This window comes from Oncorhynchus nerka, linkage group LG20, assembly GCF_034236695.1.
Source record: "Oncorhynchus nerka isolate Pitt River linkage group LG20, Oner_Uvic_2.0, whole genome shotgun sequence".
In the NCBI taxonomy this organism is placed as follows: Eukaryota; Metazoa; Chordata; class Actinopteri; order Salmoniformes; family Salmonidae; genus Oncorhynchus; species Oncorhynchus nerka.
The window spans coordinates 4,868,430-4,890,321 of NC_088415.1; the positions used below are offsets into that span (position 1 = coordinate 4,868,430).

Genomic DNA, 21,892 nt, shown 5'->3' on the forward strand with positions numbered 1-21,892 from the left:
ACAACGCAGCTAATCAATCAATCAATCAATCAATCAATCAAATCAATCACCTGTAGTTATAAAGCCCTTTTCTTTTACACATAGATTAGTAGCTAATCTACTTGAATGAATCCCTGGAAATTGACTGGTTTATGTACCAGCACAACATTAAATAAGTACAACACCTTACTGTAAACTGCATTAAATAAGTACAACACCGTACTGTAAACTGCATTAAATAAGTACAACACCTTACTGTAAACTGCATTAAATAAGTACAACACCTTACTGTAAACTGCATTAAATAAGTACATTAAATAAGTACAACACCTTACTGTAAACTGCATTAAATAAGTACAACACCTTACTGTAAACTGCATTAAATAAGTACAACACCTTACTGTAAACTGCATTAAATAAATAAGTACAACACCTTACTGTAAACTGCATTAAATAAGTACAACACCTTACTGTAAACTGCATTAAATAAGTACAACACCTTACTGTAAACTGCATTAAATAAGTACAACACCTTACTGTAAACTGCATTAAATAAGTACAACACCTTACTGTAAACTGCATTAAATAAGTACAACACCTTACTGTAACTGCATTAAATAAGTACAACACCTTACTGTAAACTGCATTAAATAACAACCCACTGTAAACTGCATTAAATAAGTACAACACCTTACTGTGCAGAGCACACAGGCATATTTAGCTTAGTACCACACAGTCTAGCCTTAGTACCACACAGTCATATAGAACTGCAGAGGGATTAGCCTAGCCTTAGTACCACACAGGCATATAGACAGGCATACCACACAGTCATATAGAACTGCAGAGGGATTAGCAGGCATAGCCTTAGTACCTTAGTACCACACAGTCATATAGAACTGCAGAGCCTTAGGATTAGCCTAGCCTTAGTACCACACAGTCATATATAACTGCAGAGGGATTAGCCTAGCCTTAGTACCACACAGGCATACAGAACTGCAGAGGGATTAGCCTAGCCTTAGTACCACACAGTCATATAGAACTGCAGAGGGATTAGCCTAGCCTTAGTACCACACAGGCATACAGAACTGCAGAGGGATTAGCCTAGCCTTAGTACCACACAGTCATATAGAACTGCAGAGGGATTAGCCTAGCCTTAGTACCACACAGGGATATAGAACTGCAGAGGGATTAGCCTAGCCTTAGTACCACACAGTCATATAGAACTGCAGAGGGATTAGCCTAGCCTTAGTACCACACAGTCATATAGAACTGCAGAGGGATTAGCCTAGCCTTAGTACCACACAGTCATAGAACTGCAGAGGGATTAAGCCTTAGTACCACACAGTCATATAGAACTGCAGAGGGATTAGCCTAGCCTTAGTACCACCACAGGCATATAGAACTGCAGAGGGATTAGCCTAGCCTTAGTACCACACTGCATATAGAACTGCAGAGGGATTAGCCTAGCCTTAGTACCACACAGTCATATAGAACTGCAGAGGGATTAGCCAGAGGATTAGCCTTAGTACCACACAGTCATATAGAACTGCAGAGGGATTAGCCTAGCCTTAGTACCACACAGTCATATAGAACTGCAGAGGATTAGCCTAGCCTTAGTACCACACAGTCATATAGAACTGCAGAGGGATTAGCCTAGTACCACACAGGCATATTAGTACTGCACACAGTCATATAGAACTCATATAGAACTGCAGAGGGATTAGCCTAGCCTTAGTACCACACAGGCATATTCAGAGGCACATGTTTTGCATACAGAACTGCAGAGGATTAGCCTAGCCTTAGTACCACACAGGCATATAGAACTGCAGAGGGATTAGCCTAGCCTTAGTACCACACGTCATATAGAACTGCAGAGGGATTATAGCCTTAGTACCACACAGGCATATAGAACTGCAGAGGATTAGCCTAGCCTTAGTACCACACAGTCATATAGAACTGCAGAGGGATTAGCCTAGCCTTAGTACCACACAGTCATATAGAACTGCAGAGGGATTAGCCTAGCCTTAGTACCACACAGGCATATAGAACTGCAGAGGGATTAGCCTAGCCTTAGTACCACACAGGCATATAGAACTGCAGAGGATTAGCCTAGCCTTAGTACCACACAGTCATATAGAACTGCAGAGGGATTAGAGGGGCATTAGAACCAGAGGGATTAGCCTAGCCTTAGTACCACACAGTCATATAGAACTGCAGAGGGATTAGCCTAGCCTTAGTACCACACAGTCATATAGAACTGCAGAGGATTAGCCTAGCCTTAGTACCACACAGTCATATATAACTGCAGAGGGATTAGCCTAGCCTTAGTACCACACAGTCATATAGAACTGCAGAGGGATTAGCCTAGCCTTAGTACCACACAGTCATATAGAACTGCAGAGGGATTAGCCTAGCCTTAGTACCACACAGTCATATAGAACTGCAGAGGGGGATTAGCCATATAGAACTGCAGAGGGATTAGCCTAGTACCACACAGTCATATAGAACTGCAGAGGGATTAGCCTAGCCTTAGTACCACACAGTCATATAGAACTGCAGAGAACTGCAGAGGGATTAGCCTAGCCTTAGTACCACACAGGCATATTCAGAGGCACATGTTTTGCATAGAGAACTGCAGAGAGCCTAGCCTTAGGAACTGCATTAGCCTAGCCTTAGTACCACACAGGCATATAGAACTGCAGAGGGATTAGCCTAGCCTTAGTACCACACAGTCATATAGAACTGCAGAGGGATTAGCCTAGCCTTAGTACCACACAGTCATATAGAACTGCAGAGGGATTAGCCTAGCCTTAGTACCACACAGTCATATAGAACTGCAGAGGGATTAGCCTAGCCTTAGTACCACACAGTCATATAGAACTGCAGAGGGATTAGCCTAGCCTTAGTACCACACAGGCATATTCAGAGGCACATGTTTTGCATAGAGAACTGCAGAAGGATTAGCCTAGCCTTAGTACCACACAGGCATATTCAGAGGCACATGTTTTGCATAGAGAACTGCAGAAGGATTAGCCTAGTCTTAGTACCACACAGTCATATAGAACTGCAGAGGGATTAGATTAGTACCACACAGTCATATAGAACTGCAGAGGGATTAGTAGCCTTAGTACCACACAGTCATATAGAACTGCAGAGGGATTAGCCTAGCCTTAGTACCACACAGTCATATAGAACTGCAGAGGGATTAGCCTAGCCTTAGTACCACACAGTCATATAGAACTGCATATAGAACTGCAGAGGATTAGCCTAGCCTTAGTACCACACAGTCATATAGAACTGCAGAGGGATTAGCCTAGCCTTAGTACCCACAGTCATATAGAACTGCAGAGGGATTAGCCTAGCCTTAGTACCACACAGTCATATAGAACTGCAGAGGGATTAGCCTAGCCTTAGTACCACACAGTCATATAGAACTGCAGAGAACTACCACACAGGCATATAGAACTGAGGGATTAGCCTAGCCTTAGTACCACACAGTCATATAGAACTGCAGAGGGATTAGCCTAGCCTTAGTACCACACAGTCATATAGAACTGCAGACAGGCATTAGCCTAGCCTTAGTACCACACAGTCATATAGAACTGCAGAGGGATTAGCCTAGCCTTAGTACCACACAGTCATATAGAACTGCAGAGGGATTAGCCTAGCCTTAGTACCACACAGTCATATAGAACTGCAGAGGGATTAGCCTAGCCTTAGTACCACACAGTCATATAGAACTGCAGAGGGATTAGCCTAGCCTTAGTACCACACAGTCATATAGAACTGCAGAGGGATTAGTCATATAGAACTGCTAGCCTTAGTACCACACAGTCATATAGAACTGCAGAGGGATTAGCCTAGCCTTAGTACCACACAGTCATATAGAACTGCAGAGGGATTAGCCTAGCCTTAGTACCACACAGTCATATAGAACTGCAGAGGATTAGCCTAGCCTTAGTACCACACAGTCATATAGAACTGCAGAGGGATTAGCCTAGCCTTAGTACCACACAGTCACACATAGAACTGCAGAGGGATTAGCCTAGCCTTAGTACCACACAGGCATATAGAACTGCAGAGAGGATTAGCCTAGCCTTAGTACCACACGTCATATAGAACTGCAGAGGGATTAGCCTAGCCTTAGTACCACACAGTCATATAGAACTGCAGAGGGATTAGCCTAGCCTTAGTACCACACAGTCATATAGAACTGCAGAGGGATTAGCCTAGCCTTAGTACCACACAGTCATATAGAACTGCAGAGGGATTAGCCTAGCCTTAGAACAGTCATATAGAACTGCAGAGGGATTAGCCTAGCCTTAGTACCACACAGTCATATAGAACTGCAGAGGGATTAGCCTAGCCTTAGTACCACACAGTCATATAGAACTGCAGAGGGATTAGCCTAGCCTTAGTACCACACAGGCATATAGAACTGCAGAGGGATTAGCAGTCATATAGAACTAGCCTTAGTACCACACAGTCATATAGAACTGCAGAGGGATTAGCCTAGCCTTAGTACCACACAGTCATATAGAACTGCAGAGGGATTAGCCTAGCCTTAGTACCACACAGTCATATAGAACTGCAGAGGGATTAGCCTAGCCTTAGTACACACACAGTCATATAGAACTGCAGAGGATTAGCCTAGCCTTAGTACCACACAGGCATATTCAGATCATACCCTAGCCTTAGTACCACACAGTCAACATACCGTGCATTGATTTTGCAGAGGGATTACTTGAAGCATATCAAGCCAGCCTAGTACCACACAATTGAACTGCAGAGGGATTAGCCTAGCCTTAGTACTACAGATGCCAGAGGGATATCATACCACACAGTTTGAACTCATCCTGCTTGCAGGAATTTTTGCATACAGAACTGCAGAGGATTAATGTACCAACACATATAGAACTATTGCATTCAAGGAACTAAATTAAAGGGATATAAAGTTATGAACTAATTAGCCCCTTAGTACCACACAGTCATATAGAACTGCAGAAAATGTCAGACTAGAACTGATTAGCCTAGCCTTTACCATAATGAAAATGCAGAGGGATTATCAACACCATATAGAACAGAGGGATTAAAAAACAATATAGAACTAATTATAATCCACAAAAACTATTGCCTAGCCTTAGTACCACACAGTCATATGGAACTGCAGAGGATTAGCCTAGCCTTTACCACACAGGCATATAGAACTGCAGAAACTGGCTCAAATTAGAGATCCTACATCTGTACTCTACCACACAGTCTTTCAGAGGGATTCTCCTGACACCAGATAATTCAAGAACAGAGGGAAAAACCAAAGTCATATAGAACAGATGGATTAGATGTACCAAAGCATTAGCCTAGCCTTAGTACCACACAGGCATATGGTAGATGTTAGTACCAAAATATTCAGAGGGAATCCCCTGCAGTGCCTAAGTACCCACAGGCATATAGAACCAGAGGGATTAGCCTAGCCTTAGAGCTAGAACTGCAGAGGATTGTTTACCCACAGTCATATAGTGTAACATATAGAACTGCAGAGGGATTAGCCTAGCCAGAGCTCATTGTTAGTACCACAGAGTCATATAGAACCAGAGGGTAGTGTAGCCTTTACAGAGCTGCAGAGGGATTTGTTTACCACACCATATAGAACTGCAGAGGGTTAACCTTAGTTACAGAGCTCATTAGAACTTTCCCCTTAGTGTAGAACTGCAGAACCCTTAGTACCACACAGAGCTCAGAGGGATTGCCTTAGTACCACACAGGCATATAGAACTGCAGAGAGGGTGTAACCTTAGTACCACACACAGAGCTCATTGTTAGTACCCACCTAGAACTAGTGAACTGCAGAGGGATTAGCCTAGCCTTAGTACCACACAGTCATATAGAACTGCAGAGGGACAGAGCTCATTGTTTCCCCCTAGAACTGCAGTGTAACCCTTACAGAGCTCATTGTTTACCACCTGCATATAGTGTAACTGCAGAGGGATTAGCCTAGCCAGACACAGTCATTGTTTGCCCCTGTAGTGTAACCCTTACAGAGCTCATTGTTTACCACCCATATAGAACTGCAGAGGGTAACCCTTAGTTACAGAGCTCATTGTTTCCCCTGAACTAGAGGATTAACCCTTAGTACCACACAGAGCTCATTGTTTCCCTGTAGTGTAACCCTACAGAACTGCAGAGCTCATTGTTAGAACTGCAGAGGGATTAGCCTAGCCTTAGTACCACACAGTCATAGTGTAACCCTTACAGAGCTCATTGTTTCCATATAGAACTGCAGAGGGTAACCCTTAGTACAGAGCTCATTGTTTACCACACCCTGTAGTAGCCTTAGTACCACCAGGCATATATAACTGCAGAGGATTATTGCCTTAGTACCACACAGTCATTAGAACAGAGCTCATTGTTTCCCTGTAGTGTAACCCTTACAGAGCTCAGAACTGCAGAGGGATTGTTTCCAGTCTAGAACTGCAGAGTGTAACCCTTACAGAGCTCATTGTTTCCCCTAGGTATAGAACTGTAGCCTAGCCTTTACAGAGCTCATTGTTTAGTACCCACAGTCATACAGAACTGCAGAGGGTGTAACCCAGTCATATAGAACAGAGCTCATTGTTTAGCCCCTTAGTAACCCACAGAGCTCATTGTTTCCCCCTGTACAGAACTGCAGAATTAGCCTACAGAGCTCATTGTTTAGCCCCTGCAGTGTAACCCTTACAGAGCTCATTGTTTACCACCCCTGCAGAGGATTAGTGTAACCCTTACAGAGCTCATTGTTTCCCCTTGTAGTGTAACCCTTACAGAGCTCATTGTTTCCCCTGTAGTGTAACTACAGAACTGCAGAGGGATTAGCCTAGCCTTAGTACCACACAGAGCTCATTGTTTCCCCCTATAGTGATTAACCCTTAGTACCACACAGAGCTCATTGTTTACCCCTGTAGAACTAACCCTTACAGAGCTCATTGTTAGTACCACCCTGTAGTGTAACCCTATAGAACTGCAGAGCTCATTGTTTCCCCTGCAGAGTGTAACCCTTAGTACCACAGAGCTCATTGTTTACCCCCTAGTAGTGTAACCCTTACAGAGCTCATTGTTAGTAACACAGTCCCATTAGAACTGCAGAGGGATTAGTAGTGTAACCCTTACAGAGCTCATTGTTTCCCCCTTAGTACCACACAGGTAGAACCCTTAAGAGCTCAGCCTGTTAGCACACCCTGCCCTTAGTACAGAGCTCATTGTTTCCCCCTGCCAGTGTAATCCCCTTACAGAGCTCATTGTCAGACTTTACCCCCTATGTAACCCTACAGAGCTCATTGTTTCCCCCTGTAGTGTAACCCTTACAGAGCTCATTGTTTCCCCCTGTAGTGTAACCCTTACAGAGCTCATTGTTTCCCCCTGTAGTGTAACCCTTACAGAGCTCATTGTTTCCCCCTGTAGTGTAACCCTTACAGAGCTCATTGTTTCCCCCTGTAGTGTAACCCTTACAGAGCTCATTGTTTCCCCCTGTAGTGTAACCCTTACAGAGCTCATTGTTTCCCCCTGTAGTGTAACCCTTACAGAGCTCATTGTTTCCCCCTGTAGTGTAACCCTTACAGAGCTCATTGTTTCCCCTGTAGTGTAACCCTTACAGAGCTCATAGTGTAACCCTTACAGAGCTCATTGTTTCCTGTAGTGTAACCCTTACAGAGCTCATTGTTTGTAACCCTTACAGAGCTCATTGCTCATTGTTACAGAGCTCATTGTTTGTAGTGTAACCCTTACAGAGCTCATTGTTTCCCCCTACAGAGCTCATTGTGTAACCCTTACAGAGCTCATTGTTTCCCCTGTAGTGTAACCCTTACAGAGCTCATTGTTACAGAGCTCATTGTTCCCCCTGTAGTGTAACCCTTACAGAGCTCATTGTTTCCTGTAGTGTAACCCTACAGAGCTCATTGTTTCCCTGTAGTGTAACCCTTACAGAGCTCATTGTTTCCCCCTTGTTTCATTGTTTCCCCTGTAGTGTAACCCTTACAGAGCTCATTGTTTCCCCTGTAGTGTAACCCTTACAGAGCTCATTGTTTCCCCCTGCAGTGTAACCCTTACAGAGCTCATTGTTTCCCCCTGTAGTGTAACCCTTACAGAGCTCATTGTTTCATTGCTCATTGTTTCCCCTGTAGTGTAACCCTTACAGAGCTCATTGTTTCTCCCTGTAGTGTAACCCTTACAGAGCTCATTGTTTCCCCCTGTAGTGTAACCCTTACAGAGCTCATTGTTTCCCCCTGTAGTGTAACCCTTACAGAGCTCATTGTTTCCCCCTGTAGTGTAACCCTTACAGAGCTCATTGTTTCCACCTGTAGTGTAACCCTTACAGAGCTCATTGTTTCTCCCTGCAGTGTAACCCTTACAGAGCTCATTGTTTCTCCCTGTAGTGTAACCCTTACAGAGCTCATTGTTTCCCCCTGTAGTGTTCAACAGACGAGCTGAGTCACTAGTGTACCTGATAACTCTGCCACCAGGGCTCAATGTAAAGCCACTAGTGTACCTGATAACTCTGCCACCAGACTCCCATCACCAGGGCTCAATGTAAAGCCACTAGTGTACCTCATAACCTTAATTACAGTCCAGCACCATGTATCATTGTCAATGCGAATTATAAATATGATCAATATTTAACCAACTTCATAATATTATTGATTATTGATCACCATGTCAGGGGCTACAGCTAATTGCACAGTAAAACTGGACTATATAAGAGTACTACAGCAGTACTGACTTAAACTGGACTGTATAAGAGTACTACAGCAGTACTGACTTAAACTGGACTGTATAAGAGTACTATAGCAGTACTGACTTAAACTGGACTGTATAAGAGTACTACAGCAGTACTGACTTAAACTGGACTGTATAAGAGTACTACAGCAGTACTGACTTAAACTGGACTGTATAAGAGTACTACAGCAGTACTGACTTAATATGAGTACTAGTCTAGTACTATGGTGATGCATTTCCACTGAGTCTTAACCCACACCAGTGGTTAGCCAGTGTATTATGTTATATATTCCCTACACAGTCCCTATTCCAGTCCCTATTAGTCTAGTACAGTCCCTATTCCAGTCCTATTCCCTACACCAGTGGTTCCCTATTCCCTACAAGTCCCTATTCCCTATTCCCTACACAGTCCCTATTCCAGTCCCTATTCCCTACACAGTCCCTATTCCAGTCCCTATTCCCTACACAGTCCCTATTCCCTACAAAGTCCCTATTCCCTACACAGTCCCTATTCCCTACAGTCCCTATTCCCTACACAGTCCCTATTCCCTACACAGTCCCTATTCCCTACATAGTCCCTATTCCCTACACAGTCCCTATTCCCTACACAGTCCCTATTCCCTACACAGTCCCTATTCCCTACACAGTCCCTATTCCCTACATAGTCCACTCCTTCTGACTATACAGGGAATATATCAGGATGTGATCTGGACTGTAACCCATGTCTATGGTCCTGCTCAGTCCCTAGGGAATATATCAGGATGTGATCTGGACTGTAACCCATGTCTATGGCCCTGCTCAGTCCCTAGGGAATATATCAGGATGTGATCAGGACTGTAACCCATGTCTATGGCCCTGCTCAGTCCCTAGGGAATATATCAGGATGTGATCAGGACTGTAACCCATGTCTATGGCCCTGCTCAGTCCCTAGGGAATATATCAGGATGTGATCAGGACTGTAACCCATGTCTATGGTCCTGCTCAGTCCCTAGGGAATATATCAGGATGTGATCAGGACTGTAACCCATGTCTATGGCCCTGCTCAGTCCCTAGGGAATATATCAGGATGTGATCTGGACTGTAACCCATGTCTATGGCCCTGCTCAGTCCCTAGGGAATATATCAGGATGTGATCAGGACTGTAACCCATGTCTATGGCCCTGCTCAGTCCCTAGGGAATATATCAGGATGTGATCTGGACTGTAACCCATGTCTATGGCCCTGCTCAGTATATAGAACCGATGTAATAGTAAAACTATGACATACATCCAGGTTGTTTATCTAGTCTCTCTCTCTCTCTTGTTATGTTTTTTTTTATTTTAATTTTAATTTTATTTGATTTATTTCACCTTTATTTAACCAGGTAGGCTAGTTGAGAACAAGTTCTCATTTGCAACTGCGACCTGGCCAAGATAAAGCATAGCAGTGTGAACAGACAACACAGAGTTACACATGGAGTAAACAATTAACAAGTCAATTACACAGTAGAAAAAAAGGGGGAGTCTATATACAATGTGTGCAAAAGGCATGAGGAGGTAGGCAAATAATTACAATTTTGCAGATTAACACTGGAGTGATAAATGATCAGATGGTCATGTACAGGTAGAGATGTTGGTGTGCAAAAGAGCAGAAAAGTAAATAAATAAAAACAGTATGGGGATGAGGTAGGTGAAAATGGGTGGGCTATTTACCAATAGACTATGTACAGCTGCAGCGATCGGTTAGCTGCTCGGATAGCTGATGTTTGAAGTTGGTGAGGGAGATAATATTGTATGGTTTGGTTAATGAATGCATCAACAGGGAGTTATGGAAAATGACATGCAGTTACTAACATGAAATAAGGCGATAAATAAAATATGTTTGGGTAAATTGTTTGTGATTTCATCCTGTGAGCTATAGTCCTGGCTTGCCCGACATACAGAGGCTGTGTGGAGAGACTAGGCATCCCATTCCCTATGTAGTGCACTACTTCTGTGGGCCCTTGCCAAAGAGAATGCACTATGTAGGGGGATTGCACGCCGTCTGGGGCACAGCAAACACGTGAGAAAATACAGGGCCTTACAACAGTATTCATCCCCCTTGGCGTTTTTCCTATTTTGTTGCTTTACAACCCTGTAATTTAAGTAGATTTTTATTTGGATTTCATCTAATGGACATAAATAAAATAGTCCAAATTGGTGAAGTGAAATTAAAAAATAACTTGTTTCAAAAAAATCGAAATAACGGAAAAGTGGTGAGTGCATATGTATTCTTTGCTATGAAACCCCTAAATAAGATCTGGTGCAACCAATTACCTCCAGAAGTCACATAATTAGTTAAATAAAGTCCACCTGTGTGCAATCTAAGTGTCACATGATCTGTCACATGATCTCAGTATATATACACCTGTTCTGAAAGGCCCCAGTCTGCAACACCACTAAACAAGGGGCACCACCCAAAAAAATATCAGAAACTTTGTGCCAAACCACGTCGCAAAAGACAGGCCATGTTTTTTTCAAAAACAAATATCAAATTGTTGATGGCGAGTAAATATGAATAAGTCCTGCTCAGGAATATGATTTAAAAGGCCCTGCCTGGAAAAGTGTCTGCTTGGTCTTCTTCATGTGCATTTCGTGGATGAACATGACTGACAGAGATGCAGGTGTGTGTAAAGTCTACTGATCAGTGCTGACAACTCACTGATCTGCTAATACCCCCAGGTCAGTGTTTGTGGACATTATCCTGTGTAAGTTGTCATCTTTCAGATGGGATGTTAAATGGGTGTCCTTACTCTCTGTGGTCACTAATGATCCCAAGGCAATTATCTTAAGTGTTGGGGTGTTAACCCTGGTGTCCTGGCTAAATTCCCAATCCTGGCTCTCATACCGTCATGGTCACCTAATCATCCCCTCCTTCCAATTGGCTCATTCATCCTCCTCTCCCCTGTAACTAATTCCCCAGGTTGTTGCTTGTTGTAAATTGTTCTCAGTCTGGTTAAATATAAAGAATGATATAATGAGTCTAATAGACAGACAGACATGAAGACAGATTTAATGAGTCATCAAGGATCTCTCTGTACTTTGCTCTGTTCATCTTTCCCTGGATCCTGACTAGTCTCACAGTCCCTGCTGCTGGAAAACATCCCCACAGCATGATGCTGCCACCACCATGCTTCGTCATAGGGATGCTGCCACCACCATGCTTCACCGTAGGGATGGGTGTGACAACAGAAAACCTGGCACCATCCCTACGGTGAAGCATGGTGGTGGCAGCATCCCTACGGTGAAGCATGGTGGTGGCAATGGCTGCTCAGTGAAACAACCTGTCCTGATTTGTCATAGACGGTTGCTAAAAAACTTTAATGAGTAAGTATTCCTTCATGAACTGACCTCTGTAAATTGGTATAGAATGAGACGCTTGGACCTTCTTTTTTGATATTTTCAGTGGTATTGTTAAGAAACACGCCTCCATAAAGAAAATGAGAATTAAAAACAGGTTCAGCCCCTGGTTCGACCGTGATCTTGTAATTTTACCAAGTCACTTCACCTCAAGAATTGCATTTGGCGAAAGGCTCTGCACGCGCATACTCAGGCTGACTGTAAGTGCACTCAAGCTATCCGGAGGGCCAAAGTCAGTTACTTTAAGGAGCGGTTCTCTCTCTGTGGGTCGAACCCCAAGAAAAGACCTGGAGAATAAAGACCCTCCTCCTCCCAGATGCCGTTGTCCCTTAATGTTGATGATGTGGTTGTTACTGACAAGAAGCACATGGCTGAGCTCTTTAATCACCACTTAATTTAATCAGGATTCCTATTTGACTCAGCCATGCCTCCTTGCCCGTCCAACATTTCCTCATCTCCCACCCCTTCTAATGCGACTATCCCTGATGCTTCTCCCTCTTTTTCCCCTGCCCCGCTACAAAGTTTCTCCCTGCAAGCAATCGCTGAGTCCTAAGTGCTAAAGGAGCTCTTTAAACTTGACCCCCAAAAAAACATCTGGGTCAGGTTTCTTCTTTAAGGTTGCTGCCCCTATCATCGCCAAGCCTGTCTCTCCTTTCTGGGGAGGTTCCCATTGCTTGGAAGGCAGCCACGGTTCGTCCTTTATTTCAAGCTTATTTCAAGCTGATCCTAACTGTTATAGGCCTATTTCTATTTTGCTTTGTTCATCAAAAGTGTTGGAAAAACATGTCAATAATCAACTGACTGGCTTTCTTGATGTCTATAGTATTCTCTCGGGTATGCAATCTGGTTTCCGTTCAGGTTATGGATGTGTCACTGCAACCTTAAAGGTCCTCAATGATGTCACCATTGCTCTTGATTCTAAGCAATATTGTACTGCTATTTTTATGATACGGTAGACCATTCCTTTCTTGTGGGCCGGCTAAGGAGTATTGGTGTCTCTGAGGGGTCTTTGGCCTGGTTTGCTAACTACCTCTCTCAAAGAGTGCAGTGTATAAAGTCAGAACATCTGCTGTCTCAGCCACTGCCTGTCACGAAGGGAGTACCCCAAGGCTTGATCCTAGGCCCCACACTCTTCTCAATTTACATCAACAACATAGCTCAGGCAGTAAGAAGCTCTCTCGTCCATTAATATGCAGATGATACAGTCTTATATTCAGCTGGCCCTTCCCTGGATTTTGTGTTAAATGCTCTACAACAAAGCTTTCTTAGTGTCCAACAAGCTTTCTCTGCCCTTAACCTTGTTCTGAACACCTCCAAAACAAAGGTCATGTGGTTTGGTAAGAAGAATGGCCCTCTCCCCACAGGTGTGATTACTACCTCTGAGGGTTTAGAGCTTTAGGTAGTCACCCTATACAAGTACTTGGGAGTAAGAAGGTACACTGTCCTTCTCTCAGCACATATTATAAAGCTGCGTGTAACAGATATCCTCCTCTTCGTCTGAGGAGGTGTAGCAGGAATCGGACCCAAATGCAGCGTGGTAAGTGTCCATAATGATTTAATAACAAAAGCAACAAAACAATAAACGATGTGAACAAAACGAAACAGTCCCGTGTGGCGACAGACACTGACACGGAAAACAAACACCCACAAAACACAGGTGGAAAAAGGCTACCTAAGTATGATTCTCAATCAGAGACAACTAACGACACCTGCCTCTGATTGAGAACCATACTAGGCCCGAACACAGAAACCAAACATAGAAAAACAAACATAGACTTCCCACCCCAACTAAAACAAAGACATAACAAAGGAATAAAAGGTCAGAACCTGACACTGCAGGCTAAAGTTAAATCTAAGACTTGGTTTCTTCTATCGTAATCGCTCCTCTTTCACCCCAGCTGCCGAAACTAACCCTGATTCAGATGACCATCCAACCCATGCTAGATTACGGAGACGTGATTAATAGATCGACAGGTAAGGGTGCTCTCAATGTTCTTTACCATATGATCATCATATCATATCATCATTCTTCTTATTTAATTAATTTAGCTCCTTGTTATAGCAGCAATGTTCCAACATCTAGTGGAAAGCCTTCCCAGAAGAGTGGAGGCTGTTATAGCAGCAATGTTCCAACATCTAGTGGAAAGCCTTCCCAGAAGAGTGGAGGCTGTTATAGCAGCAATGTTCCAACATCTAGTGGAAAGCCTTCCCAGAAGAGTGGAGGCTGTTATAGCAGCAATGTTCCAACATCTAGTGGAAAGCCTTCCCAGAAGAGTGGAGGCTGTTATAGCAGCAATGTTCCAACATCTAGTGGAAAGCCTTCCCTGAAGAGTGGAGGCTGTTATAGCAGCAATGTTCCAACATCTAGTGGAAAGCCTTCCCAGAAGAGTGGAGGCTGTTATAGCAGCAATGTTCCAACATCTAGTGGAAAGCCTTCCCAGAAGAGTGGAGGCTGTTATAGCAGCAATGTTCCAACATCTAGTGGAAAGCCTTCCCAGAAGAGTGGAGGCTGTTATAGCAGCAATGTTCCAACATCTAGTGGAAAGCCTTCCCAGAAGAGTGGAGGCTGTTATAGCAGCAATGTTCCAACATCTAGTGGAAAGCCTTCCCTGAAGAGTGGAGGCTGTTATAGCAGCGAAGGGGGGGGGGACCAACTCCATATTAACGCCCATAATTTTGGAATAAGATGTTGGACGAGCAGGTGTCTACATATTTTTGGTCATGTAGTGTACCCGTTTAAGAGAACAAAGACAAAAATACAGTAGGAGAAGTGATAGAGTTGTTACAGGTGTCTTCTTCGAGTGTTGTTAAAGGAGAGAGGGGGAGACGCCCCCTGCTGGTGGCAACAGGCATAAACAATTCCCAATGGAAATCCCTTGCCCAAAATAATGGTGGATTACAACAATATCTAAACCATGTTTTACCAAATACAATGTTATTCCATAACTTTATGGTCAGCCACAACTATAGTAAACATAATAAATAATAATAATAATAATAAACATTCATACCGAGATTTCTGTACTGAGGTTTCTGTACGTTTTCAAAATGTGTACATCACAAATTATACACCTACAATAGTTTACACCATCTCAATCTCAAAATGAGAAGGCAACATCTACAGTAGATACAAAGATATGACAAAGTAGTCATTACATTTGCCTAACTCTAAATGCAATTAGAAAATAACTCATCCCTACATGTGTGATTTGTTTTAAATATGCCATGTAAAAAAAAAAAAAAAACGTTTTGTTTCTGGAATACAAAGCAATAAATGCATTGAATAAAAGTACATTTTTCATGATGAAATATCATATACATATGATTATTTTTTGTAGGGGTGTATGAGATTTATATACTGTATGTTATTAACATATATTAACGTGTATGTCACCATTATATATGAGTTTTAAATATATGATCATATATTTTAAAATAGATGTCACGTGCTTTGATGTATAAGGCCACATGTATTACTATTCCGCACGGGGAGAGAGAGACTGTACCATTACGGCTCTTAAATGCAGAAACTCTCTCTTGTCAGAACATGCTTCTCCTCGGTCCAAAATGGTCGACTCAAGGAGTTCAGTTTATACTCGCCACTGTCATCACTACATGTAAGCTCTAACGTCAGAGAGTTTGGAGAGAAAGCAACAACTAATGCAACGTTCTAGTGATAGTCGGAACTCGGATTCTCTGACTTGCTAACTGGTTAAAAGCAGAATGTGTAAAACTACAACCAGTAAGCAGATCGGAAATGTCAGCGTTTCCTACTTCCAACTACCATGTGAACACAATGGGGTTTTGAAAACAACTGGAAATTCGGATAAAAACAAGGACAGATCATGATGTCAGTTATCTTCAGGTGTGAAAGTTGGAGCTCCAGAAATATGCCCGATTTTTCGACTTGGAATTCCGAGTTGGATTATCGTTCAAAATTGGTTTTTCCTCGTTGGAGCTCGTAAAAAAAATCGAGTTCCCAGTTGTCTTGGATGCACAGAGTCGTCGAAGATTTCCGAGTTCTGATTTCCCAGTTTATGTGAACGTGGCAATATATCTCGTCTGACTCACTTGCATAAACCGAGCCACCACATGCACCCCGCGCCTCCTACCCCCTCCTCCTCTTTGTGAGAGGATCTGAGAGGAGCTGCAGTGTGTATTGGCCACTCTGCGGTGCTTCAGAATGGCGGAGGGGGGCGGCAGGTGCAGTGGATACGCGATGCTGAACGGGGACCGCGGGGGATGGACCGACTAATCACCCCGCCGCTCATTCTGTCAGCATCAGGACCACAGACAGACAGATTTGGACTTAAAATTCTACCTTCAGGAAATATTAGACTGCAATAAACTTCACCACTACGAGATGGAGATATAAAGGGACATATATGGAACTCCTTATCTTTTTAGGCTAATTTATGAAATTGTTGAATCTGTCTTGAAGACTCGTGTTATTTGCTGCGAGTGAGACGCGACACGTCGGGAGTCTGCCATCATTGAAATGCGTAAAAACGACCCTTTAACCGAGCCAGCTATGCGTCTTATTTTGACATATTAGCGTGTGAATGCGTTGGGCTGTGGAGACATTAGTGCGCAAATCCCATGATGTTTTTATTGGTGGTTTTTGTCGCCGCTGCGTGACGGTGTCTGTCCGTGTGTGTTCAGAACCCAGATCGGTTCCATACCATCTCTCAACACTACGGCAGCCTGCGTGCCTCAGAGCTAAAACAACAACGTGATAACGGGACACTGTACCGGGCTGGGGACTGGATCGGTGTTGCCGCGATGCACCAGACAGAACAGGCCACCTTGCACTCTACCGTCTGAAGAAAAGGAACATAGAGGAGCGGATTCCCTCACTATATAAAATACGTCATTTTACCAAACGGTTTAGACCTCAGCAAATCGACACAAATTGGGATTATTCGAGCATATGGAGACAGAGAGAGAGGATCAATGATTATTTCCTCAAGGCTCCTTCTTATCCTCCTTCAACCCTGCAGCACAAGACAGGGACGAAGAAGACGTGTGGAGGCAGAGAATGCTGCAATCTACTGACTGGGTATGACACCACAAAACAATATATCAAGCATTAAGACAGTAAGGAGACCGGCACTCTGACAGTCTTAAGAGAGCAGAGTGGAGGCTGCTGGTTAGGTAGTGTGGAGCAGCTAGATGATGATCAGTAGTGATTTTTCCTGCTCTAAAGACTTCAGATGAAGCTTCCCAGTATTTATGGGGTGAGCTGAAACCCCACAAGGAGAGTTTACAGTGCAGCGGTTTCAGAGGGCGAGAGAGACATTGTGAGAGATATACAAAAAGAGAGAGAGAACAGAATTCAGAACTCCACACATTCACCCAGAGTCGACACTCCTACCTGCTATTAGAAAACATTCACCCAGAGTAGACACTCCTACCTGCTATTAGAACACATTCACCCAGAGTAGACACTCCTACCTGCTATTAGAACACATTCACCCAGAGTAGACACTCCTACCTGCTATTAGTACACATTCACCCAGAGTAGACACTCCTACCTGCTATTAGAACACATTCACCCAGAGTAGACACTCCTACCTGCTATTAGAACACATTCACCCAGAGTAGACACTCCTACCTGCTATTAGTACACATTCACCCAGAGTAGACACTCCTACCTGCTATTAGAAAACATTCACCCAGAGTAGACACTCCTACCTGCTATTAGAACACATTCACCCAGAGTAGACACTCCTACCTGCTATTAGAACACATTCACCCAGAGTAGACACTCTTACCTGCTATTAGAACACATTCACCCAGAGTCGACACTCCTACCTGCTATTAGAACACATTCACCCAGAGTAGACACTCCTACCTGCTATTAGAACACATTCACCCAGAGTAGACACTCCCACCTGCTAAGCGTAAACTACTTGGTTACCGCAGTGTGAGTGTTTTTACTGCTCTTTATTTGTCCTTTCGGGATCCAACCCCTCCTCTTCCTCCTTTCTTTTTTTGGCCTTTTTCTTGGAATGGATGACACAGAGAAAGAAGAGCTCTTTTCCAACAGAGGATTGCAGAGGACGTTGTTGACCTTCTACAATTTGTGAGATAAACTGTCATATAATATAACAAGTACTCAGGAATATAAAAGCTAGACGAATTTATCTACTGAGCAGTGACAGAACAGACAAAACTGTCAAGCTCTTTTCCTTCTTATTTTTGAATAGATGTAGATTCAAAGTTGATCCTATTCAAGAAGTGTAATAAACGGACCAGGAAGGATAAATGGGAGAGAGTTCAGACCTCTTCCATGACCTCATACATCCCTCCTGTCTGTCGAGCTATTACAACCCGAGATAGAAAGATGTCTATCCACTTTGAACAGGGCTTCGTCTGTCAGCCTCTCTGCCCGTCAGTTAATGTCAACTCTTCTACTTCTTTGTCTACAAATCACTGAGTTATATCCAATCTGACTCGGTGACATTGTCTCATATGATTTCAGAAGATGGGACTCTGACCCCTTCAAGATCACCTGACCTGATTGGACCAACCGGATGTTGGAGGCGCCAACCGACGTCTCTGACGGGGCAAAACCAGGAACTAAAACATCTTGATCCTCTAGAGGGACCTTTTTAAAGTCGACTCTCCCCCCACTTCCTTCCGGTGGGGGGGAGGGCATAGCAGTGAGCCAATCACAGCTCGGGATTGGTCAATTCATTAACCAAAGCCTATCACAGCTCAGGACTGGTCCCTTCGCTAGCCAGTTAGCCTATCACCTGTCAGGTTACTGAGACCAGGACCAGACCAGCAGCATGGACGCTAGTCAGCGCCATGGCAAGGGCAGCCCAGAGAGCCCTAACCGGGCGGTGGAGTACCTCCTGGAGCTCAACAACATTATAGAGAGCCAGCAGAAGCTCCTGGAGACCCAGAAACACCGTATCGATGAGCTGGAGGTTCAATTAGACCGGCTGGCCCAGGAGAATAAAGACCTACGCCTGGACCGCCAGCGACCTTTACCCCCTGAACCGCCACCCTGCCCCCTGCCACCACCTGCCACCAAAACATCCATACCCTCTGTACCAGTCCGCCCTGTTCAGACCCAGTCTTATAATCGTACCAGTACCAACACTACAGCCATACAGACCGCCACCTCCACAGCCCTTCCAACCCCACCCCCGGTGCCTGTACGGGATCAACGCAAACCTCAAACCCCCAAGACCCCACGCCGTACCCCCCACACGCCCCAAACCCCCAAACGTACTCCAGTCACCACCCAGACCCCCGCACTCCGCAGACTCCCAAACGAACCCCAGTCACCACCCAGACCCCACGCACTCCGCAGACCCCCAAACGAACCCCAGTCACCACCCAGACCCCCCGCACACCGCAGACCCCCAAACGGACCCCCCACACACGGCTGACGCGAACCATCTCGACCGGAACAGGCACCAGCTTCGTGGAGATGGAGAAGGAGAGACTGGAGAGGATGGAGGAAGAGAGGACAGAGAGACTTCACAGCTCCACCTTGGGAAACCCCACCAACCACAGACAGTGAGTCATTACCTTACCTTTTAGTGTGTGTGTGTGTGTGTGTGTGTGTGTCTGTCTGTGTGTGTGTGTGTGTGTTTGTGTGTGTGTGAGTGTGTGTGTGTGTTTCTCTACGCATACTACCGTACTTCACACTCCAATGCTCTGAGTGCATTCTTCGAGGACAATCAATCAAATGTATTTATAAAGCCCTTCTTACATCAGCTGATGTCACAAAGTGCTGTACAGAAACCCAGCATGAAACCCCAAAACAGCAAGCAATGCAGGTGTAGAAGCACGGTGGCTAGGAAAAACTCCCTAGAAAGGCCAGAACCTAGAGAGAAACCTAGAGAGGAACCAGGCCATGAGGGGTGGGCCAGTCCTCTTCTGGCTGTGCCGGGTGGAGATTTATAACAGAACATGGCCAAGATGTTCAAATGTTCATAAATGACCAGCAGGGTCAAATAATAATAATCACAGTGGTTGTCGAGGGTGCAGCAAGTCAGCACCTCAGGAGTAAATGTCAGTTGGCTTTTCATAGACGATCATTAAGAGTATCTCTACCTCTCCTGCTGTAGGACTGTTAATCATTTTGTGTTTTGTGTTATTTAGCTACATTTACATTTGGTTAACAAAAGTAGCTAGCTAACTTTAGTAGTGTCTAAGCTAGCTAACTTTAGTAGTGTCTAAACTAGCTAACTTTAGTAGTGTCTAAGCTAGCTAACTTTAGTAGTGTCTAAACTAGCTAACTTTAGTAGTGTCTAAGCTAGCTAACTTTAGTAGTGTCTAAGCTAGCTAACTTTAGTAGTGTCTAAACTAGCTAACTTTAGTAGTGTCTAAGCTAGCTAACTTTAGTAGTGTCTAAACTAGCTAACTTTAGTAGTGTCTAATTTAGCTAACATTTTAGTAGTGTCAAGCTAACTAATCAGCTAGTTTAGTTTAGTGTCTAAGCTAGCTAACTTTAGTAGTGTCTAAGCTAGTTTAGTAGTGTCTAAACTAGCTAACTTTAGTAGTGTCTAAGCTAGTTTAGTAGTGTCTAAGCTAGTTTAGTAGTGTCTAAGCTAGCTAACTTTAGTAGTGTCTAAGCTAGTTTAGTAGTGTCTAAACTAGCTAACTTTAGTAGTGTCTAAGCTAGTTTAGTAGTGTCTAAGCTAGCTAACTTTAGTAGTGTCTAAGCTAGTTTAGTAGTGTCTAAGCTAGCTAACTTTAGTAGTGTCTAAGCTAGTTTAGTAGTGTCTAAGCTAGTTTAGTAGTGTCTAAGCTAGCTAACTTTAGTAGTGTCTAAGCTAGTTTAGTAGTGTCTAAACTAGCTAACTTTAGTAGTGTCTAAGCTAGTTTAGTAGTGTCTAAACTAGCTAACTTTAGTAGTGTCTAAGCTAGTTTAGTAGTGTCTAAGCTAGTCTAGCCATCGGTGAGCCTCTTTTCATTTTCCATTGGTTTTGTCTTGTATCACACCTGATTTCAATCCCATCAATTACACGTTGTGTATTGAACCCTCTGTTCCCCATCATGTCATTATCGGTGATGGTTTTGTTTGTATGTGATGTGCAAGTTATGTTCTGGTGCGCGACGGGTTTTTGTACCCACTTTTATTATTTTGTATATTTTGGTTTTCAGAGTTTTGTGTAGACGATCATTAAGAGTATCTCTACCTCTCCTGCTGTCTCCAGAGAGTTGAAAACAGCAGGTCTGGGACAGGTAGCACGTCCGGTGAACAGGTCAGGGTTCCATATCTGCAGGCAGAACAGTTGAAACTAGAGCAGCAGCACGGCCAGGCGGACTGGGGACAGCAAGGAGTCATCATGCCAGGTAGTCCTGAGGCACGGTCCTAGGGCTCAGGTCCTCCGAGAGAGAGAAAGAAAGGAAGAGAGGAAGAAAGAAAGAAAGAGAGGAAAAAAGAAAAAGAATTAGAAGAGAGCGTACTTAAATTCACACAGGAAACCGGATAAGACAGGAGAAAGACTCCAGATATAACAGACTGCCCCCCAACACATAAACTACTGCAGACCGAGGCATTCTCTTGAGTACGTTCTCATTAGGATGAGAGTGTGGAGAACGCATACATTTTACATTTTAAAAGAACTGCACACTCCAATGCTACTGCATTACCTTTGACCTTTTAGAGTAAATTGCATCATCAACATGTCGGCTGCTCATCTATGCTGGATCACGACTATCCTCTGTAACTATTGTTAGCTATATGTCAAACATTTGTAGATCTGAACATCTGATTTAGTTTAATATTGCATTATTGTCAGTAAAGCAATTAGGACTGTTAATCA

At 43.8% G+C, this 21,892-nt stretch overlaps 1 protein-coding gene across 1 annotated transcript; it reads left to right on the plus strand.

The window, feature by feature from the left end:
- The first annotated feature begins 17,910 nt into the window (after positions 1–17,910).
- LOC115127780 (putative uncharacterized protein DDB_G0290521) lies at positions 17,911–19,633 on the plus strand. Its single transcript, XM_065006122.1, has one exon. The coding sequence runs from the start codon at positions 18,896–18,898 to the stop codon at positions 19,502–19,504; it is 609 nt and encodes a 202-aa protein (XP_064862194.1). The 5' UTR covers positions 17,911–18,895; the 3' UTR covers positions 19,505–19,633.
- Positions 19,634–21,892: the final 2,259 nt, after the last annotated feature.

What these genes read in the sequence shown, in the direction of transcription:
- LOC115127780 (XM_065006122.1), top strand. Translation starts at nt 18,896, where the DNA reads ATGGACGCTAGTCAGCGCCATGGCAAGGGCAGCCCAGAGAGCCCTAAC.